At 43.3% G+C, this 22,059-nt stretch overlaps 2 protein-coding genes across 8 annotated transcripts in view; one reads left to right on the top strand and one right to left on the bottom strand.

Annotated features, from left to right (window-relative positions):
* The window catches only part of LOC148903072 (cyclin-dependent kinase 17-like), a 49,913-nt gene extending 41,385 nt beyond the window's left edge, over positions 1-8,528 (bottom strand). The window contains exons 1-4 of one of the 6 annotated variants that reach the window (XM_088995852.1): positions 8,331-8,528; positions 8,165-8,244; positions 7,743-7,827; positions 1,747-1,907 (exon numbers count right to left, since the gene is read on the bottom strand). In XM_088995852.1, coding sequence (XP_088851978.1) covers positions 1,747-1,876 — 130 coding nt within the window. In that variant the 5' untranslated portion in view covers positions 1,877-1,907; positions 7,743-7,827; positions 8,165-8,244; positions 8,331-8,528. Of the gene's footprint in view, positions 1-1,746; positions 1,908-7,742; positions 7,828-8,164 lie in introns of all 6 variants that reach the window. The other 5 variants (XM_088995844.1, XM_088995835.1, XM_088995825.1 and 2 more) reach the window with 5 other exon arrangements.
* A 2,386-nt stretch (positions 8,529-10,914) lies between these two features.
* On the top strand, positions 10,915-20,367 carry LOC148903071 (transmembrane prolyl 4-hydroxylase-like). 2 transcript variants are annotated; one of them, XM_088995897.1, is made up of 9 exons: positions 10,915-12,592; positions 12,808-12,889; positions 12,952-13,148; positions 13,253-13,343; positions 16,619-16,733; positions 16,804-16,989; positions 17,077-17,167; positions 17,640-17,763; positions 19,076-20,367. In XM_088995897.1, the coding sequence occupies exons 1-9, from the start codon at positions 12,224-12,226 to the stop codon at positions 19,288-19,290; spliced, it is 1,470 nt and encodes a 489-aa protein (XP_088852023.1). In that variant the 5' UTR covers positions 10,915-12,223; the 3' UTR covers positions 19,291-20,367. The 2 variants fall into 2 exon arrangements, with proteins under 2 accessions (XP_088852023.1, XP_088852012.1); XM_088995886.1 differs by having other exon boundaries at positions 16,571-16,733; positions 19,076-20,366.
* Positions 20,368-22,059: the final 1,692 nt, after the last annotated feature.

Raw genomic sequence — 22,059 nt, 5'->3', positions numbered from 1 at the left:
GAGGCATATATTCAGGGGTGCACATAGGCGATGTGCAAGCGCAAATTAATCATGAAATATAGTCATACAGTATGTGCAAGATGAAATTGCATTTGCATTCCAAGCATATTGCAGCCACACATCAGTGATTAGCAGCCATGATTGCTAACTTAAGAATAAACGACAACTCAGGCATCAATATCCATTGACAGCATGAATTCTGAAGCTTTTATTAACTCATTCAAGAAATGTGCAGGATTATGCCCAAGAGGCATCAAAGGTAGAATTAAAAATGTATACAATGACTAAAATCACAACTATAAGCCACACTTAGAAATAATGTACGTTGATGTGGTGTGGTGGGGCGGGGCGGTGTCATGTCTGCACAATTTCTATCATGATTAAAAATCATTGCGTGTGCAGTAGGCCACATGACACAGCTCCTTTTTTTCTTAATAATCCCTACTTTCTTTTCCTTTCCACTGTAATCCACTGGAATTCAGGCTAAGTATTTAGCCTGAATTCCAATGTTCTCACAGCTCCCACTCTGCGATCCAAATCTCCTCTGAGAAAAAGGTGACGGATCAAGGTCAGAAAAAGCCTCCAAATTGCCTCTGATTATCACTTTGAGTAAGATTGGAGGAATGTTTTACCACTCCTTCACTTTGCGCGGAGGAAGCAAAGTATGTGCAGGACAGGTGCCAAGAAGAAAGACGATGGAGTGCACTTGTCAAACTTTAACCGTCCCCATCATCTACATCACTTACTCCATCCGACTGCCTTGCCCTTGCTACGATTGGGATAGGCTCCAGCATCTCCCGTGACTCGTGTGAGAATTAAGTGCATCGGTAATTGAAGGAATGAATATTGAAACGAAAAAAATGCGACAAGAAATATGAAAGGGGCCGTTAAATTAATGTAAAAAGTGTAAGGCCCTATCTATAGCTACCAAGTTGTGAAAACAACAGTAGTCAAATATGAACAAATTGGAGCGCGGCCATCATCTTGCTTGAAATACAGACGGGCTTTAAGTGCACACTGAGTCTTAAATCCTTGTTTTAGAATTTTTGTCAAAGTGTGACGGAAGAGAAAACTAAATATTCATTCATACTGACCTGGTTAGGAGCCAGATTATGGTCCAACACACAGACACAAACACACACAGACACGCAACCACAAGTGTGGCAGTTGATGTGATGCAAGTGGAGTCCTTCAAAATGCCCAGCAGATGGCAACACTGAGAATCACAATGACTTTCCCTTAGATTTACATTTAGAGACCACAATTTGTGAGTGAATAAAACGCACTGTTCCCTTCAATCAAAGTCAAAGACAAGTGAACATTGAAAAAGTGGCAATGAAGGTGAGGGATGAAGGTTGTAGTGAAAGGGGGAAAAAAATTCAGATTAAGTCTTGATGTTGATGGTTTGTGACATGGGAAATACCTCCTTAGTGGTGACTTACAAGAAAAGTAAGCAATAATTTGTCAATTTGCATAAAACTTACTCTACCGTCACACAATTTCACATTCAACCATCAATTTTTATTTTTCTTGTTATCACAAAATGTGCTGGAAAGAAAGAATTCATGCACTTTGACAAAGCACATACAGAAATCAGAATCCCATCTACACAACCTATAATAGAAACGTTCAGCCATCCCGACTTGGTGCACAGACCTTGGCTGTACCAGGCTGTACTGAACTGGACCGCTTGATCAAAGAATGTGTGCATGTGTGCATGCGTGCATGCGCGTGTCCATGCCTCACCCTTATCCCTGACTGTTGTTGACTCATCCAAAGCCATCTGCTCTGCCAGTTCAGACAGGGAATCATCAACAGGTCGAGAACTACGTAAAGACATGGACAGCTTCCGTTTGATGATCTTCATCCGGTCCATGTTCTCAGGTGCAACGCCAGCACCCGGAGGCCTAAGGAAAGAAAAACATCATCATACCATAGTCTTGCCTGCTGTGCTAAATCAAACCGTCATACAGTCACTTGCGGTGATTGTACAGTACGTAGACTGCAATGCAATGTTTGTAAATTTTCAAGTCATTTAGTCTCCCGATGATTATGTTTGGTTGTTCAGCATGAGTTTCCATTGTTATGTATTCCAAGTGCAAACATAGCAGGTTAAAAAGCACAGGCTGCTAAAGAGGCTAAGAACGGTGGTCTGTGTGTGTGTGTGTGTGTGTGTGTGTGTGTGTGTGTGTGTGTGTGTGTGTGTGTGTGTGTGTGTGTGTGTGTGTGTGTGTGTGTGTGTGTGTGTGTGTGTGTGTGTGTGTGTGTGTGCGCATGTGCATGTGTCTAAATTAGTTTTTGAATGCTGGTTCCCTGTACTTTGCGTCACTGGCCTGAAGCTAAAGGCCGCTGCAGCAGATTATTCTTGTATCTATTCATCCAGTTGCTTCTTCTGTCTCATCCATAAGTGCTCAGCAGCTAACATGCACGCACAAGCACACAACGGAATACACACGTCCAAAGCAGACTGCCTTTCTCTCTGTGTTCAACCACAGAAGATGGAACAAAACACGTTCATTCTTTCAGGTTCGTTCTTTCAGACCTAGTAGAGAAAGCCAGTGCTCAGCTGTGAGGGCAGCATGTGAGCCCCAATCATGACGATTGCTGTTTTCCACAAGAATATACTTTTCAGTTAACATTCAGTTTGATCCTAGTTGTGTATACTTGGCACCTCGATTACGCTTAAGAAAGGATTACAAAAGGGCAAGATAACATTATTTCATATCACCCAGGATTAGCCAGGATCCCTCCCCCGTCACTTGCATGTTCTTCCAGACTATATTCTTCAAACGAGGAGATTAGATTATTCTCATACAGCCATGCCATTAACCCCAAATTGTATACAATAGACATGCTATATATCGGCAAGGCAGCTGGCCCACAATAATGATGCAATTATTCACTGTCAACCTTCATCTTTGCTGTGATGAATTAGCATTGACACAAATGCACTTCAGGCACAAAATAAAAAACGAATCTGAATGTTCTTAATTTGATATCGAAGACAATTTCAGTTTTCGCTATGTTCAAAATTGGAGTGCGTCCTCTGAAGAGCATAAAATGTTAGAAGCCCTTTAAATTGAACATAGTATATAATGCTTGAAATGGTATATTTCTATACAAGTACACAATGCTTACTTATACTTAACTATCCATGAAGTGCCACACCATCATATTTTGTGGATCAAGCCAAAAAATATTGTTTTTATGAAATAAGTATATCGAATGGATGGAATCAATGAATGGAGCGGTACTGGCTCTTCTGTGTGGGGGGGGGGGGGGGGGGGGTGTGGAGGGGTGGCATGTGGCTTCAGGCTGCAGAATGAACAGAGAAAACCACTCTTCTGTAACTCCCACTAAATGAATGAGGGGGTTGGTAGGGCCACCCCAGATGATAGTCTCAAACAAGCAGTTTGAATACTGCTTGTCAGGCACTTGGTGCATTATTGGCAAATACATACCGGAAGCTGCGCTGCACAAATAGAACAATAAAACAGAGGCGAGCAAAGGTTTTTAGGTTAAAAGCTGAAATGGAATCAACAACAACATTGCCATGTGTTGTTTAGCTGCCGTTGTTAATCGCCCTGAGCAAGTGTGTCAGTGAACGTGGGTTTTGGCACTGTTTTGGTCGGACAGAGTACCACATGCCCGAGGAGGGCAGGGGACAAACGTTGCATGATTTATTCGGGACACACACCATTTTATGTTGCTAGGATACAAGCCCATACTAGAACCGCACTTTGTCTCTGAAGTGAAAGAAAAAAAGAGAGAAATATCACCACATCACCAACCACATCACCCTTCTCACTATGCATACACACTCCCTGATGGATGTGTGAGTGTTGCAACACATGATGGTTGCATTCCTCGAACAATTGGGCCTGCTAATGAAAAAAATAAATAAAAGTAAAAAATATCTGGCACTAATCTAGTCGAGTAGGCAGCCGTCAGAAAGTGCTCTCACAACTTTTTTTTGTGTTTTTGTGTTTTCTTTTGTCACTTTGAGTTGTTGTGCATGGTGTGGAACAGATATGGATTGTTTGTCAGCATTTTTGGCCACAACATTCGTCAGGGAGGAGACTATGCTGAGAGGTTGTGCCTTTTCGGCAGCAGGAATATGCCAGTACTTTTTTTGATTTGGGAGGAATGTCAGTGACATTTGTCTGTCATCGCTGGACATCTCTGGGGCGATTGTGCTTTTTTTTGTGCCTGTAATGAGCGGAATTTTCACAGCCCCGCTTAGTTCTACTTCTTCCTTTCGTTTTCTCTTACTATCATCACTTTGCTGCTGTGAAATGCAAATGTAAATGTCTCCACTGTGAGACAAATAAAGGCTAATCCAATCCAATTCAATAAAATATATTCTCTCCCAATGCCTGGCTACTTTATAAACAAGAATTGCTCTGGACAAGAATGTGTGTATGCACGCACATTGAATCAGAAAGCATGGAACAGGTCCTCAATAGCACCCACAAAAATGGCTTGTCACAGCAGACCAAGGATGCATGACAAATGTATGTCCAAATACCCATTCTGATGCTTATCAGATATTCTAGCCGGGTATGCATTCTACCCACAATTTAGAAAATCTCCTGGAAATCTTTTCCGTAACATAACATGTATCCTTCATCCATCCATCCAACCATTTTCTGAACCTCTTGATCCTCACAAAGGTCACTCACACTTCGAAACAATTTAGTTTTGGAATGTGGGAAGAAACCGGAGTCCCTATGCATGCATGGGGAGCACATGAAAACTCCACACAGAGAGGCCGCAGCTGGAATTGAACTCGGTCCCTCTGCATTGTGAGGCTGACGTGCTATCACCACTCGAACATCAGGCCATTCTAATATATATCCTACCATGCTTTAAAAAATAAAATAAAATGATTAAAATGAAATGGTTGCATGATAGAGTTCGACAATTTTCTTCATTAAAAGGACAACCGACACCATTTTTTTTGTTTCCTTACTGACATCAGAAAAACGTTTTATAACATCTAAAATACCCAAAACACGCAGGCCGATATTTTTAGTCAAATGCAAAGCACCAATAAAAATAAGTTAAATTGTCCCAAAACTACTTCAAATTGACTTCGGGATGGCGAGTTTCAGAAGGTCCCGCCCCCTTGTTCGTGACATCATGCCGAGACATCTTGCCTTGCTCGAGAATCAAAACAATGGCTTCAGATTCGGAGAAGATGCTTTCTTGTTACTCATCCAGTTATGAATATGATTCAAATAGTTCTGAAGAGGAAAGCATAAATGTTTGCAATCAATTGAAAAAGTCCTTCCGGATTGTCTACCGGAAACAAATTCCTTGTGTGTTCTACATACTTGGCAATAAAGATGATTCTGATTCTGATTCATTTTGAGGCGTCTGGACTCCAATATAGTGCCCCGGAAAATGCAAAAGATGCCGCCCAAGCTCCGTTGGAAATGGGCTGATTTGTCTGTTGGGAATTTGTGTCAACTATTATCAAATAGTTGTCTTGGTGCAACACACGATTCATTTATACAGTTCGCGATCACCTCGCCAATGCCGGATGATTGACTCAACTGGCCACCGTACCTGGACTCTTACTTCGATGCGCGAGTGTATCCGGTCCGAGGTATTTTCCCTGCGTCCCGTAAATTTATGTCATCTTCCGGGATTGCGTAATTTTGCACCCTCGTGTGCCATGTGTTTTTTGGCGTTGCCTTCTTACTCGCTGTGTTGTCTTTTATTTGTGAATAAACATCCTGCTTGGTTAGTACGTGTCTGTTTTGGGATCCCAAACATTCCACTACGTTCCGACGAGTCAGCTGCCGTCACTCTCACTCGGAACGTGACAGCTACGGATGACTACGTCTACAGGATGTTCTTTTCTCTTCAAATATCTATCCAATGACACTTGCTCTCACTCCCACGGTCACATCACTAGATTTCACAGCCTCCTTATTCTTTAATATCGTACTGATCGTAGATTTCGCCATGCTGTATTCCCTCGCCAGATCAGACACTCGCACACCTCCTTCATATTTTGCGATTATTTCTTTCTTAAATGCAATAGTTGTACGCACTACTTTTCTTTTGTCACTTTAAGAAGCACTTACTTTCTTTGGAGGCATGATTAGGGGCTAAAACTCTTCGTACACCTATATTAAACGCCAGAGCAAAACACAGTACCTCCGCTAGCGACAACAGTTGGTCACGAACAGAGCGATACACCCGTGCGCCGCTCAGCTCCCCACCCTCGCGTACGCACTCACGCGTCGTATTGGCGTTCAAACACCGATTGATGTCCGAACGCCGAAGCAAGAATATCTCGAATATTTTGTTCGAACACCGATTTGTTCGAACTGTGAGGCGTTCGAGAACCGAGGTACCACTGTACCCAAAATGCATTGTGTGTTGCTTTCTCGGTCAGGGGCGTTCCAGACGTGACATCACGTCATACATCATCATCAACAAAAAAAAACACGACTTCCTGAATATTCAGCGTGAGTCTTAAAACGTAAAACATAGCTATATGTCGTGGAATCTTTGTAAAATACGTTCAGTAGAAGTCATTTGAAGTGATTTTACAAATTATGTACACAACTTGTCCGGAGGTGTCGGTTGTCCTTTAAGGACACAAAAATGAAAGTGATGTCAATACATAACATTAAATTGCAGTCTTCCCCACTCTTGTGTTAGTTCTAAAGTAAATTAGTTTGGTCAACTCCCAAGTGAAAAGAAACACTGCACATTATGTGCTTTTTCATCATGTCACACAGCTTTAAACTGTTGTTCTGCAAAATTATTCATGTCATACTCCAAATTCTGTCTAAAATTATGCAACTGTGGAAGTGCACATATATTGTCACCTTCATAAAAAATGCATTTTTTCTATTTTCCCGTTTTTTACAACAACAAAAATAAAATTTTGCACTTAATGTGTATTGTGTAATGGATATGCGTACAGTATTTTGAATTTCTGAAACATGAATTGGTATTTCACTACAAGAGCAGACATTTATGCTTGACAACACCCAACAACAGACATGAATGAATGAATGAATGAATGAATGAATGAATGAATGAATGAATGAATGAATGAATGACAAAAAGTAATGAAATGAATGAAAAAAAGAAATTCTACCTTTTTGATTCTGAAAGACAAAATGTGTCTGCTGGATAAATGTGTCATCATAATGTTATATATGCAAATGTGAGGCTACATATGCTACATCTACACTTTGCAAGTGATTTTGATGAGAACAAAATCACTTCCTTGTTATCAGAAAAAGCAGAACAATGGAATGCAGGCGTCCAGTTCGATTTAAGGCAACTGATTAACACGATTGTTATGTGTTCTGTTGAATTGCTGTTATTTTATGTTAGGGGTTGCTTTTTACAACTTACAACTAGAACGGTTATAAGAGCGTTTGATGAGTTTTGAAAGGCGCTTATAAATGAAATGTATGTATCATTATTATTATGTAAAGATATTTTGTATTGCACTGAACATCAAGTTCTGTCCTGCTGCATTAGCGCAAAAGGGAAATACAGTACAGTATATTAACAAAGAAACGCACGTTGCAATGTATCTAAATAATTAATCAACTACAGACACAGATCGCCGAAAAGAAAAATCCCCACTTTTGCTGCATTCACCCCGCAATGTGAACATCCGTTGTGACGACAACGTCCCGTGGAAGTCAATCTGACATACAGCTATGATTTCGTGGGACCCAATGTGCTGTTGGCTCACGACTGACCAAGCTTGACGAAAGATTCCTCGTCCACATATCGGGCCCTGTGTTCCGGCTGCTTCCTCGATCACCCCGTGTTTTCCTGACGCAACTGTCCGGAAAAAAGGTGAACCGAGCAGGGCATAGTTAAAGTTACGCAGCATCGGCTGACTGCAAATTACCCTTAATACAGTTTTAAATGCAGCACAACATCTCAAACTCGTTATGACTGGTCTCTGAAACGTGGGCATACGTAATAACAGTGAACAGTATTAACACTTCAGTGCAGAGAGGTGTCGAACAAGAGTCCCGACATAGGTGGGCTGTTGTGTACTAAAAAGATCTACCTGACAGGTGAAACGCTCAGGTAATGACTAAATTGCTCTGTCGTTAGCAGGGTCAACAATGTGAGGAGATCGAACAGAAACTAAAATATACCCGAAACTGACCTGGTCCTACTTCCGCTGTGAGAGACTATTGTTCCCCCCGTGTATGGTAATCCACGCCGGAGCACGCTCGGCTTGATCCACTGCAACGAGTCCAACAATTACTTAGCAAAGAAACGCAGCCGCAGCCCACGGGTCCTCGGTAAAGTGTCGTTTCAGGATTCCTTACGCCGCGTCCCAGCTCCTGGGAGGGTGCATGGGTGGCCAGCTGGTACGCATATTTGCTCCTGACTTGGGCTCACAAGCACAGCCGGCCGGGTCGGTGATGATCAGCCATATCACTGCTGCTGTGGGTACTGCAGCCGCTGTGGTGTTGCGTGTGCGTGTCCCTTCCAAGTGGGAACGGCTGGTGGAGTCTTCCGGCAAAATTGCGCGCACTTGCGTACGTGCGCGTGAGTGTGTGCGCGTGTGCGTGCGTGCGTGCGCGTGAGTGTGCGCGTGTGTCTGTGTGTTTGTGTGTGTGTGTGTGTGTGTGTGTGTGCGTGTGCGTGTGCGTGTGTGTGTGTGTGTGTGTGTGTGTGTGTGTGTGTGTGTGTGTGTGTGTGTGTGTGTGTGTGTGTGTGTGTGTGTGTTCGTGTATGTGCGTGTGTGTGTGCGCGCGTCACCCCAATTTGCATTCTCAATTGTTGAACGAGAGAATTGTGTTCAGATTAATTCCAGGGGGCAGAGCGCGAGGGTGTCATGTGGGAAATTAACCACCCCAAGCTCAAATTCTATTTATCGTTCACCTCAAACAAAATCGGGAATAATACATGTAGATAGATGCAAATGAATCTGCATTAGTCATCACTCTGTCTGGGGAATGAACATATGGGAGAAAAAATGGAATGACAGCCGTCAAATTGATATGGGCGTTGGGCTGCTGTATAAACGTGAGAAATTTCATACTCGTAATTCCATATTTCAGATTAAATTAATATATTAAAGTTCTCGTTTTGGAGTGTGGAACATTGAGAATGACATTTCCAAATGCTTTGCGCATATTGTAAAGAATAAAAACATGCCATAAACGGTCAGTGAGCAATAAAGGGCCTACCCGTGATTCATGGAATAAGAACTGAACCAATTCTCACTCACTCACTCACTCATCCCATTGCCTAGAAGGCCGTAGGGGTGCCATGAAGGACGTCTGGGCAGTCAGAGATCTCCAGCGCTCTCTGTCTTCAGCAGTTCGTAGCAGGGTGTGGAAGCTGCAGCCTGTCCATTCCTTAATGTTGTCCATCCAGCACTTCCTCTGTCTTCCTCTTCTCCGCTTTCCTTCCACTGTCCCCTCCAGGATGGTTTTGGATTGTGAGGTATGCCTTATAACGTGGCCAAACCAGGCCATTTTACGACGTTTCACCATTGAGAGTACAGGCTCTTGTTCTCCAGAAAGGGTGGTGACTAGCTGTCTGACGTAGTCATTTGTCGGGTGTTCCCTGTAAGATATATTGAGCATCCTTCTGTAGCTCTTATGCTCAAACGCCTTGATCCTGCGCTCTGTGTCTGCTGTAAGTGTCCAGCTCTCACAGCCGTATAACAAGGTGGAGAGTACTAGAGACTTGTACAGCCTGACCTTCACTGCAAAGCCGATGGTATTGCTCCTCCAAATTCTGGCCAGTCTTGTCATGGCTGATGTTGCTATTGCAATTCGTGATTTAATCTCCTTTGTGGAGCTGCCATCCTCACTCACAAAGGACCCAAGGTATTTGAAATCCTTCACCACTTCTAAGGTTTGCCCGTTCATTGTGATTTTTGGTGGTGTTGTTTTATTGTAGCTATTGACCAGTATCTTGCTTTTCTCTGCGCTTATTTGCATACCGTAACCCCTCGCTACCTTTTCCAGTCTGGTGGTAAGCTCCTGGAGTTCGGCTTCGCCTTTTCCCATCAGATCTATGTCATCAGCAAACCGGAGGTTACAGATGGGTCTTCCTCCGATGGATATGGAGGTGTGAAACTCTTCCAGGGCCTCAACCATGATGTTTTCCAGAAAGATGTTGAATAGGACGGGGGACAGAAGACAGCCTTGTCGGACACCGATAGATGTTTTGAAAAGTTCCCCCATGGTGTTGTTCATGAGAACTGCACTGCTTGAGTTGATGTAGAGTGACTGAATGACCTGGATGAGATTCTTGTTGAAGTTGTAGTTTCGGAGCACCTGCCACATCCCCTCATGGCACACCCTGTCAAAGGCTTTCTTAAAGTCGATGAAGTTGTGGAACAGGTCATGTCGATGCTGGAGGTGTTTCTCGATAAGTAATCTGATGTTAAAAATCTGCTCTGTGGTACTCCTTTTTGGTCGGAATCCTGCTTGCTCATCTGCGATAATTTCCTCTGCCCTACTCTTTAGTCTGTTCAGGATGATCCTTAGCAGCACTTTGCTTGCGTGGCAGATCAGGCTGATGGTCCTGTAGTTCTGACACTGCCTTGAGTTCCCCTTCTTAGGGATAGGGATAACCAGAGATTGTGTCCATTTTTGGGGCCATTGCTTGGTTCTCCAAATATTCTGACAGATGTGTGTGAGTGCTTTAATTGTCTCGTGTCCTCCATGTTTCCACAGTTCAGCCGGGATGTTGTCGATGCCAGGTGACTTGCCGATCTTCAGGTTCCTTACTGCCTCCTCCACTTCTGCCTGGAGTATCGGCACGTCGTCATCTTCGCTGATGACCTTTGCGGCGTCAGTGGTTACGTTCTGGTTGGGTTTTATTTTGAGGTTGTAGAGTTCCTGGCAGTACTCTGTCCATCTTTCAACAGTAGCCAAAATGGAACTGTATAGTGCCACTTAGCAGTTTTTTTGACAACGATACTAGTGCAGCGTGTTCTACCGGAAACAAATTCCTTGTGTGTCCTACATACTTGGCAATAAAGATGATTCTGATTCTGATTCTGATTCTGATCTTCTGATTACTGCTGTCTTTTCGGTTAGCAGAGCACCGTCCCCATCTTCTATTATTGTTGCAGTATGTTGCTGCGTCTTTGTCAAAGCCTTCAATGTGGCGTATGCTGCTTTACTGTTGCCCTGTCGTATACTTGTGTCTATTTTTTCACACTGCTCTGTGATCCACTTCTTTGTTTCCCTCATCCTCTTCTAATATATTTGTTCACCATAGTGTGCTGTTTCGCAGCCTCTGGGTCATCCTTCTTGGTCCTTTTTAGTGTCCTTCTGTGGTCACACAGATCAAGGATGTCATCTGTGACCCACGGTTTCTTCTTCTTCCTATACTTCCCTAATACTTCAGTCGCTGTTTCCACAAATGTGCTCTCCATAGCGTCTGTCAGTGAGTCGATGTCTTGTAGAAGGTTAAGGGTGGCAAATTTTCCTCCTATGCTTGCCTCAAATATTCCGGCAACTTGTGGGTCTTTTAGGTTACCCTTGTCTAGTTTAGCCTGCCGGTCGAAGCAGTTTGCCGTGGTGTGGCCGCAGAACCTCTGCTACTTGGAGCCATAGACAAGAGCTGGGTGATGGTGAGGACCAGTTAGGGTACTACCTCTCCCATACACCCCATACACCACAACCAATTGCAAATGTCGAAAACCCGCCCAGGACTTTTTTCAATGCAGTGTAAAAAATAAAAAAATAAAATACTCCCCCCACCCACCCACCCCAAAAAAACAGGTATGAACTAGTATCATCGTTTACCACAAAATTGAGGGTGGGGCGGTGGTTGCCCACACCCAATATAAATGAAAACAGTACCGGTAAATATTGTGGTGGTGGTGGTGGGGGCCTGGGCTTGGATACAAGTAGGTGAGTATACGCCTTTATTGACCGACAGATGTCGTTGTCTGATTTGCTTTGACCGGAAGTCGTGCGTATGTTCGTCTGTTTATTATGCAGGTTGTCATTGGGAGCAGGTTCACGCGAGCTCGCTTGTCAAGGATTATGATGACAAAAACATTTACTCGAGAAAATAAGCGTTTTCACGTCGGTATTTTTGTACTGAACGACATTAATTTGTGCAAACCAATAGCCGCGATTGCGCGTTGTTTTTCACGGAAACAGCCAACGACAGCAAAGCATCGGGCTAGTTACCAGACAACCCCAGGTGCGCATAGCAGTATTGGTCTTTAAAACAACCCCAGATGGAAGTAGACATGGAAAACATTCATGAAAATCTTGAGCATGATGAGGACTCTTGTGTCAGCGGCATTGCATCCTCATCATCCAACATGCAGTCGTTACGCTCCACTCGCCTGCAGGTCCAGAGGAGCAGCATCTGCTCTCGGGCATACTTCGTCGTGGTGATGGTTTTCTTTCACGTCTACATCCTGAACGTTATCGCGTTGTTGCTATATGTTCACTACAATAACGGCCCAAGGGATATTCGTGATGACCGGCCGTCCTCATCAAGTGTCAGCGACGGGGAAAGTCCTCTTCACCCCGCTCCGCGTCCAAGGGAGCACCGCGAGTACGAGCAAACTTTCAGACTGCCTCGAATTGAGGGGATCAGGGTAGGTGAACTGCATTGAAACGCTGTTGAAACCAATCATGTTGTTTCAGTTGTAACTTGCAGCCTAGCTGGTATATTGCTTTATACCCAACTTCACTGTTGAACTTTAAATTCGTGCGAGTTTGACTTTCAAGCTAATTACGTCAACGCGTCAGCCTGATTCAACATATATTTGTCTGTCTTTAACGTGCCCTTGTTATTCGAAATGCGTCTTAGGTCGGACACGTACAGCCAGTAGCCCTTGTGTGGGACAGAACACATAAGATGAAGACACTGAGTCTTAAACCTCTCTTATTTGGTAAGTGCTCCGTGGTTTCTGAGTACAATGCAACAGCTTATTATTTCACATTTGTTGGTCAGAGGTGCCTGGTTTCCTGTCAGAGGAGGAGTGTCGAGTGGTGGTACAGCTGGCTCAGCTTAAGGGTCTTATGGAAAGTCAAATGACAGCACCCAGCTGGGGGCTCGGAGAGCCAGACCACCCACTGCTATCTTTGACCACTGAGGAGGTTTTTAGTCTCCTGGACCTCAACCAAGATGGGCTGCTGCAGAAGCAGGAGGTGACCATTCAAAAACAATTTCTTACTGTTTACATTCCATGGGAACATGGAAGAAAACTTTAAAGCAGCTTGAAGATTTCAGAAGCAAATACTGACTCCTTCAGATTGTGAGCCACTCACGTTCTCGAGATGGGACTTGGCTGAGCCCGGACAACCTGCGCCGGATACTCACTGGATTGGAAGGCTGCTCAACAAGTGTGTGCTCTCGCTACCTCATTGTATTTGTGGTGTTTTTATTTACCTATTATCAGAATCAGAATCAGAATCATCTTTATTGCCAAGTATGTAGAACACACAAGGAATGTGTTTCCGGTAGAACACGCTGCACTAGTATCGTCGTAAAAAAAAACTGCTAAGTGGCACTATACAGTTCCATTATGCAAAAGTTATGACTTTCAAGCCAATTACGACAACGCCTCAGCCAGATCCAACATATATTTGATATCTCTTTAATGTGCCCTTGTCAGCGACGTGTCCAACCTAAGACACATTGCGAATATTAGTCTTAGTTGTGTAAGTAAAGAGGAATTCATGTTACATAATGTTATTTAACCATGATCCAAGTTGGGCCCCTGACAGATAAAGACAGGCGGCAAATTATGTAGTGCAAAAGTTGAATTCTCTTGATCGGGAGCTGTAAAAGAGAAAAAATATGAAATTGTGAGTGACAACGGCCCAAGACAAAAGTATGGCATTTTCAGTTTGTGGCATTGAAGTGGTTAAGCCTGGGGTTAGGTTTTCCATGGCAGTGCCTCGTCTCGGTTAGAATCGTATTTGAGCTTTTTTTAAAATCAACTTTTGCCATAATAAATATCTCTAACAGTTTTATAAGCAGTGTATTTGAAAAGAGTAAATGTTCGAGTTCAACTGAACTCAACTGATTTGTCACCGGGAGATTCATTCAGTGGTTTACAACCCAAATTTCTTTATGCAACACTTTAGAACAACGATTTCTACATACAAAGTGTATCGAGTAACAAGACTGAGAAACATTACATTAACTCATTTACTGCCATTCCCAGCATTTGCTTTTTGTACAACTGCCCCCACTTGCACATCATATTACTCCAGACCAATGGAATTCAGGTATTTACTCTTTTTCTCTGATAAAAGAAGAGAGTCTAAGGTTTCTTACGCTGCATTGAATGTTTATGTAGTCCTAAAACGCAATATTCTGTGGGTCTTGGAATATGAGTGAAAATGACAAAAACCTTGGCACTAAAGTGGACACATTTTTGCATATCTGGCACTGAATGAGTTAATAACAGAAATTGACAATTCATTATAAATTAACTGATTTGTTTTAATAACACATGCAACAGACTCCACTAACCGGTCAAATTTAAAATCCCTGTCTAATCTCAAAATCAAATTGGAAACTGTTGGCTTTCAATAAAGTGCCATGGTCAACAGGATGGGATGTATCAGGGCCGTTCGGGCCAAACTCCATAACGTGTGACTTCAATGAAATCCAAGAAATTCCCTGCTATCCAGGCCTTGATTTCTTCCCGACAGTACACAATTGGCCCAAAGTAGTAAGTGTAAAATATCGATTTTACTGTCATCCGCAAAGCAGTGAAACGAAATAGTGATACCTTGGCTTACGAACTTAATTGGTTCCCAGAATGTGTGTCAGGCGAAAGGTGTTTATTCCAAACATTAATTTCCCATAGGAAACCATTGAAATGAGAATAATCCATTCCCTGGTCCCCATAAAACATAATTATCTACAAAATAAGCCTTAAAACTACACAAAACATACCTTATTTTATGTATAACAAAGGTGTTATGGTATTGTAATTAAAGAAATAAACTTTACTGTATAATAAAGTCATTTTATTTACTTCTGTGATGATCATTGCTGGCTGGATGAAATGGAGTTGTCACGTTTTGCAAGGTGGTGATGGCGGGTGCGGATCCCAAGAAGCAGGCAGGAGGGAGCAGGAGGTTGTTTGAGAAATTGTATTAAAATAAAGGTCAGCAGGAACAAAATGTAAAACATCAAAATCATCTGAACAGAAAAAATACAAAGTATCAAAAGAAAACCAAGTGTAAAAGTCCGCCAAGGTTAAACAAACACATGCACAGCATGCAACAAACATGCAGCAAACAATGAACCGACACCGGATGGTCGTGCTGGGTGTCCTTTTAAGTGTCAGTGATTAAAACGACCAGCACCTGCGAGGCTGCAGGCAGGGCTGACGTCGCTACCCGTTGGTCGCCAATCTGATCGGGACGACCAGCATTTGTGCAGGTGCAGGCGGGGCCGACAGCTCCCCCCGTTGGTCGCCAACCAGATCATGACAGGAGGTGACGGTTCAGCAGCATTAAACACTTGATGAGGAACATAGCCTTCTTCTTCCACCATCTTGAGGAATGATTCCTTGTAAGCTTCGCCAGCTTTATCGTTAGAACTGGCTGCCTCACCATGACGAATGGCACTATGAATCTCTGTATGACGCTTAAAGTTCTCGAACCATCCGTGGCAAGCCTTGAAGTCATCCATGGATGACTTAACTTCCAGGTTGCCTCTTGACGATATCCGAGTGATGTTGCCGTGCTTTATCTGCAATAATTTTATCTAGTTCCTCATCAATTGTGATAGCTTGATAGCTTTTTGCATAAAGTGTCTCAAGGAGCTCTGGATTGTACATCTTGGAAGTTATTGAAACAGCAATAGATGCAGGCAGACACACTAGAAACTTCATTAATAGCTGGTTCCCTTGCTTGTCTTTTCTTTTCATATTGTACAGATGGCTTATTCGGGTTATTTGTGGAGCTTGATTGATGGGATATTTTAACCTTGCAGTCTACACTCTTCCTTTGAACTATAAATAAAGTTGAAATGTGTCCAAATTTCGCGGTTTTCTATCAATGTTTTCACTCTGTCATCTGCCTTTCCTGTTTTCATGTGTAGCTCTGTGTTTCTCTACCCCCCCCCCCCCCACTCACTGCTGCGTGTGTCCCCTCCCTCCCCTACCACTGTTCTTGACCAATCACATGTGGCTTTAACCGAAGACTTGGGACGGGGAATAGAGGACAAAAAAAAGTCGCCTGCCATTTCCAGCTCCTTGTTAGGAGTTCATTTCAGAGATCCAGCTCTAAGAACCGGCTTGTTTGCGAACAACACATCACTCATTGTGGTGCACCCTGTCTTTCCCGAAAAATAGTTCGTATGCCAAGATTATATTCTCGCGAATTTAACGTTCGTAAGGCAAAAAGTTCGTTAGCTAAAGCGTTCGTAAGCCGAGGTATCACTGTACCACGATTTCTGAAGATGGAACCCAGGGGAAGAAAATATGAGGAAAACAGCACAGGTGCCGAAATTGAACCCTGTGGAATACAAGAGTGGGGAATAGCTTTTCATGAGAGTTTGCAACCACGTGTTTGCTCACTAATGGACTGCATGTGTCCTTTCATAGGGATGCTCAACCTTGAGGAGTTTAAGCGTGTTTATGATGTGTCCCAAGGACCAGGGCACGAGCAAAATGGGAAGCGCCAGAGTGAATTCAAGCAGAGAAACAAACATACCAGGCTTTATCAGGGCCCAGGATCCCACCACGTGCTACAGACACTGAGACTCAGGTACCTCCACTTACGCTCTTGATCTTGTAACTTATTTACTTTCTAATTTCACTCTGCTATATATACTCAGAGTAAACAGCCTGACACGTCTGCCGACCACATTGGTTGACATGAGTGAGCTACTGCAAGTGTTTCGGTTTGAGCCGGGAGACTTCAGCGATGCTCATCACGACAGCAGTCCTCCCGATAAAGAAACCGCATGTTCGCACACGCGATTGGCAGCGAACACGTCCATACTAACAGAGGTCTCCTGCAGGTGTTGGTCCCGTTATATTCTTAGTACATTAGCAGACATTCAAATAAATGATCATGTTTCTATGTTTTATTTTTCATTTTGTCGCAGGTATCTGACTGTGTTGATCTACCTCAGCTCTGTCGAGGAAGGAGGTGAGACCACCTTTCCTGTAGCCGACAACCGTACCTACAATGAACTGGTGAGAATTCTTCCTCAATAAAGTGGATGATTGCGGTTTGTAAAATTGAAGGGAACACACAGTTAAACAAGTACAAAAAGACATCACTCACAAGAGCATGTACTGTAATAGCACACAAAGTAGCTGGTCAACCCAAATGTGTTGTTTTTTTTTTTTTTGCTTAATTACGCTATAGAAAATGAATATATTGGAGTTTTATTTTATTTATATTTTTCTTTTTGTCAACAAAAAATGTCACAGGTGGTTTAATGGAGAAAATCATTTTTAGAGGCATACATTTATGAGTAATGGTTTTGCTGGACTTGTTCCTAAAAAAATCGCAGCACTGGAAAATGATGTCAGCTGACCATCAAAATAATGTTGACGGTGCCGTTGCATGACAGGAATAAGATAGTCAGTAAATTATCAGCATGGTACAACAACTGATTAGCCTACAGACAATTCTTTGCTCACAGCTGTTTGTGTGATCCAGGCATTGGTACAAGATGGAGTTGATTTAAGAAACACCCAGAAAACCTGTGGTCGAGGGAACCTGAGAATAAAGCCCACTGCTGGGACGGCACTCCTCTTGTACAACCATCTCTCTGATGGCCAAGGTCAAGAATACACAATCATGTGTTGTTTGAATGTTGTTGGAACTCCCGGCCTGTGCATCCCATATGCATTTGTTATATCTGAGCTATTGCATTAGCTGGTGTCTTGTGTGCCCCATTTACACTGGTGGCTAGATTACTCACAGACTGTACATTAGCACCCTGAGAAAACCACAACTTGTAGATTTTTTTTGTGCTAAAACAATAATGTAAGCTAATATAGATATACCGTATTTTCCGGTGTATAAAGCACACCCAAAAGCCTTCATTTTCTTGAAAAGATGACCCTGCGCCTTATAAGTGAAGTGATATTGAGCCACAACGCGTCTCGCAACTACTCTCAGCAGCCGCCGACTCGATTTCCCCCTGTGGAAGTAGTGCGTAACCCCATCCTCTAATGTAGAGCCTTATAATGTGGTGTGCCTTATATTTGGAAAACTTTTATATATATATATTATGCTGTACAGTGAGACCTCAACTTACAAACACCTTATCTTACAAACTTTTCGTCTTACAAACGTCAAATTTATGAAAATTAAACCTTATAATAAGCACTATTTTCATAATACACACACACCACGGCTGGCGGAGTGATCTTCGGCGGAAGCACACGACCGAACAGCACCAGAGGTTAAGTTACCAACAGTCCTTATGGAAGGTGACTCTCCTTCCATAAGCCATCAACGACCCTCAAAAAGGTAAATAAAACTTTATTTTACAGCAGTTTATTTCTTTAATTACAGTCCTCAAGTAATGCGCAATTCCCTTTGACCTTCGACCTCCAACGGCATTCCATCAAGCCATAAATGATGTAAAAAAAGTGACTTTATGATACAATGCAGTGTATTTCTTTCATTACAATACAATAGCACATTTATTATACATAGAATAAGGTATGTTGTGTGTAGTTTTAAGGCTTATTTAGTTTTAAAGTATTTTTCATGGAAACCCGGGAACGGATTATTCCCATTTTAATGGTTTCCTATGGGAATTTTTTTTGGAGATACACACTTTTCACCTTACACACTCTGTCTGGAAACCAATTAAGTTCGTAAGTTGAGGTCTCACTGTATTTGTAACACTTTTTTATATATTGAAGGTGCGCCTTATAGTCTGGTACACCTCATACGGAAAACGTTTGAAAGTACACTATTCATTGGGGGTGCGCCTTATACTCCGGTGTTCCTTATACACCGGAAAATACGGTATTAATTTTGAGTTCACCCAATCTTTTTGTTTGTGTGTGTGTGAGTATAAAAGTACAAACAATTGTGGAAAAAAAAATTCAACTGTCCCTGTCCTTTTCCTTCCTCAGGTTGGATGGGTGAGCTGGATGAGTATTCGCTCCATGGAGACTGTCCGGTGAAGCGTGGCCTAAAATGGGTCGCCAACAGCTGGGTAAATGTGGACCCGGATTACCAGCAGCAGGCCCGTTACCAGAGACTTGTTGCTGAAAGGCATCACGCTAAGTCAGCAATGGAGGAACATTCCCAAGCATTTTCACACTTGAATCTCCATCAGGACCTCTAGTGTACATGTACACCCCTTGACACATTTACCTCAGTGTTGGATACATTTAAAGGCAAATGACAGTGAGGATTTGCATTATCATAACAGTTTTAAAAGAGAATAAGTATTTTTCTGGAGCTCAGGTGAGATAATAACTTCACATGCAAAACATTAAAAAAAACATTCAAAATGTGTCACCCCTTATATGCCAGCCATTTAAGTAAGAAATGAAGGCAGTTTTTTTACATTTCTTTTTGGTCACTTTAACTGGAATCTGCTTTTTTGAAGATTTCACTGGAGAATGTTTATTGGACATACAAATCCAATTCCAATGAAGTACGGATGTTCTGTTAAACACGAATAAAAACAGAATACTGTACAATGATTTGCAAATCATGTTCAAAACTTAATATTGCGGAAGCGGATTGGAAAATGAATGAATGAATGAACTACAACGACAAAATATTTCATGTTGAAACTGATAAACTTCATTAATCATTAACTGAAAATGTATTGGCTGCAAGATGTTCCAAATAAGATAGTACAGGGTCATGTTTACCACTGTTTGACATTACCGTTTCTTTTAACTATCCAATAAATGTTTGGGAATTGGCTTTTGGGATGTGTTGCAACTATAAAAGTCTAAGTGTAGGATTTGCTAAAAGCAATCTAGAGTTTATCAATATGAACATGAAATATGTCTTATACTTCCTTTTATACATAGGTTTAATATAATTTTCAAATCATGCTCTTGTTTTTATTTTTCTTCAACTGGTATCAACTTCATTGAAAATTGGGTTTGTATTTGTGAAGTTTATTTTAATATATCAGGGGTCAAATGGTACGCACATCAACTGCCCATTGAGGGCTGTCGGTATTAAAAAAGCTAAAATATCTGCTCATCTTGTCACCAGTCATGTATATCAATCTCAAGTTTTAATCTATTTATTACATATTTAATTTATTTTTTGGAATATTTATTTGGCCAGGTGTTGGAATGCATATTTATTGGTGTTGCACTGCCCCTCTCCCTCAATTGTGTTTTATGAAATAAAGTGTGTGAAAATGTTGAATGCATATTGTCCTCATTTATTTCATATGAATCTCAGAGTGCACTCGATATCAGCTGTTGCTGTGTGTGAAATCGTGAATTTTCATTGATCACCTCAACAGTTTTATTGGATGCTCAGCGGGCACCCCCCCACCCCCACCTCTCCATGAGTCGTCACCTTACCGTGGTGGAGGGTTTTGTGTGTGCAATGATCCTAGGAGCTAGGTTGTCTGGGGCTTTATGCCCCTGGCAGGGTCACCCATGGTAAAAGGTCCTGGATGAAGGACCAGACAAAGTACGACTCAAAAGACCCCATATGAAGAAAAACATAAATGGACTTGGTTTTCCCTTGCCCAGACGCGGGGCCCCTCTCTGGAGATGGGGCTTGTTGGCGAGCGCCTGGTGGCCGGGCCCACACCCATGGGGGCCGGTCGGGCTCAGCCCAAAGAGGAAACGTGGGTCCCCCTTCTCAAGGGCTCACCACCCATGGGAGGGGCAACAGGGGTCGGGTGCATTGTCCCCCCCAAAGGTGGGGACCCTGGCTGTCCAACCCTCAACTGCAGAAGCTAGCTCTTGGAACGTGGAACGTGACTCTCTTTCAGGGAAGGAGCCCGAGCTGGTGCGCGAGGTCGAAAAGTTCAGACTAGACATAGTTGGGCTTGCCTCCACACACAGCCTGGGTTTCGGTACCAGCCCTCTCGAGAGGGGTTGGACTCTCTTCCACTCTGGAGTTGCCCACGGTGAGAGGCGTAGAGCGGGTGTCGGCATACTTATTGTCCCCCGGCTCGCCGCCTGTACGTTGGGATTCACCCCGGTAGACGAAAGGGTTGCTTCCCCCCGCCTTCGGGGGGCGGGACGGGTTCTGACTGTTGTCTGTGCATATGCACCAAACAGCAGTCCAGTGTACCCATCCTTTTTGGAGATTTTAGGGTGTGTGCTGGAGAGCACTCCCCCTTGGGACTCCCTTGTTCTGCTGGGCGATTTCAATGCTCATGTGGGCAATGACAGTGTAACCTGGAGGGGTGTGATTGGGAGGAACGCCCCACCCCGATCAGAACAGGAGTGGTGTTTTGTTATTGGACTTCTGTGTTCGACACGTATTGTCGATAACAAACACTATTCAAACATAAGGGTGTCGATATGTGGACATGGCACCAGGACACCCGTGGTCGCAGTTCAATGATTGACTTTGTAGTTGTATAATCGGATTTGTGGCCTCATGTGTTGGACACTCGAGTGAAGAAAGGGGCGGAGCTGTCAACTGATCACCACCTGGTGGTGAGTAGGCTCCGTTGGTGGGGGAAGATGCCAGTCCGACCTGGCAGGCCCAAACGTGTTGTGAGGGTTTGTTGCAAACGTCTGGCGGAATCCTCTGTCAGAAGGAGTTTCAACTCCCACCTCCGGCAGAACTATACACATGTCCCGGGGGGGTGCGGGACATTGGGTCCGAATGGACCATGTTCCGTACCTCCCTTGCTGAGGCGGCAAATCGGAGTTGTGGCCGTAAGGTGGTTGGTGCCTGTCGTGGCGGCAACCCCTGTACTCGCTGGTGCGCACCAGTAGTAAGGGATGCCGTAAAGCTGAAGAAGGAGTCCTATCGGGCCTCAACTCCACCAACACGCCTTCCTTGGAGGAAGCAGTTTCTGGGGACTCCGAGGTGGGCTCTCCGATCTCTGTGGCTGAAGTCACTGAGGTGGTTAAAAAGCTCCTCGGTGGCAAGGCCCCGGGGGTGGATCAGA

Source organism: Hippocampus bargibanti, linkage group LG01, assembly GCF_051943395.1.
Source record: "Hippocampus bargibanti isolate YZ-2025 linkage group LG01, ASM5194339v1, whole genome shotgun sequence".
In the NCBI taxonomy this organism is placed as follows: Eukaryota; Metazoa; Chordata; class Actinopteri; order Syngnathiformes; family Syngnathidae; genus Hippocampus; species Hippocampus bargibanti.
Note: the sequence above shows the minus strand (reverse complement) of the source record. Positions and strands in the feature narration are given on the sequence as shown.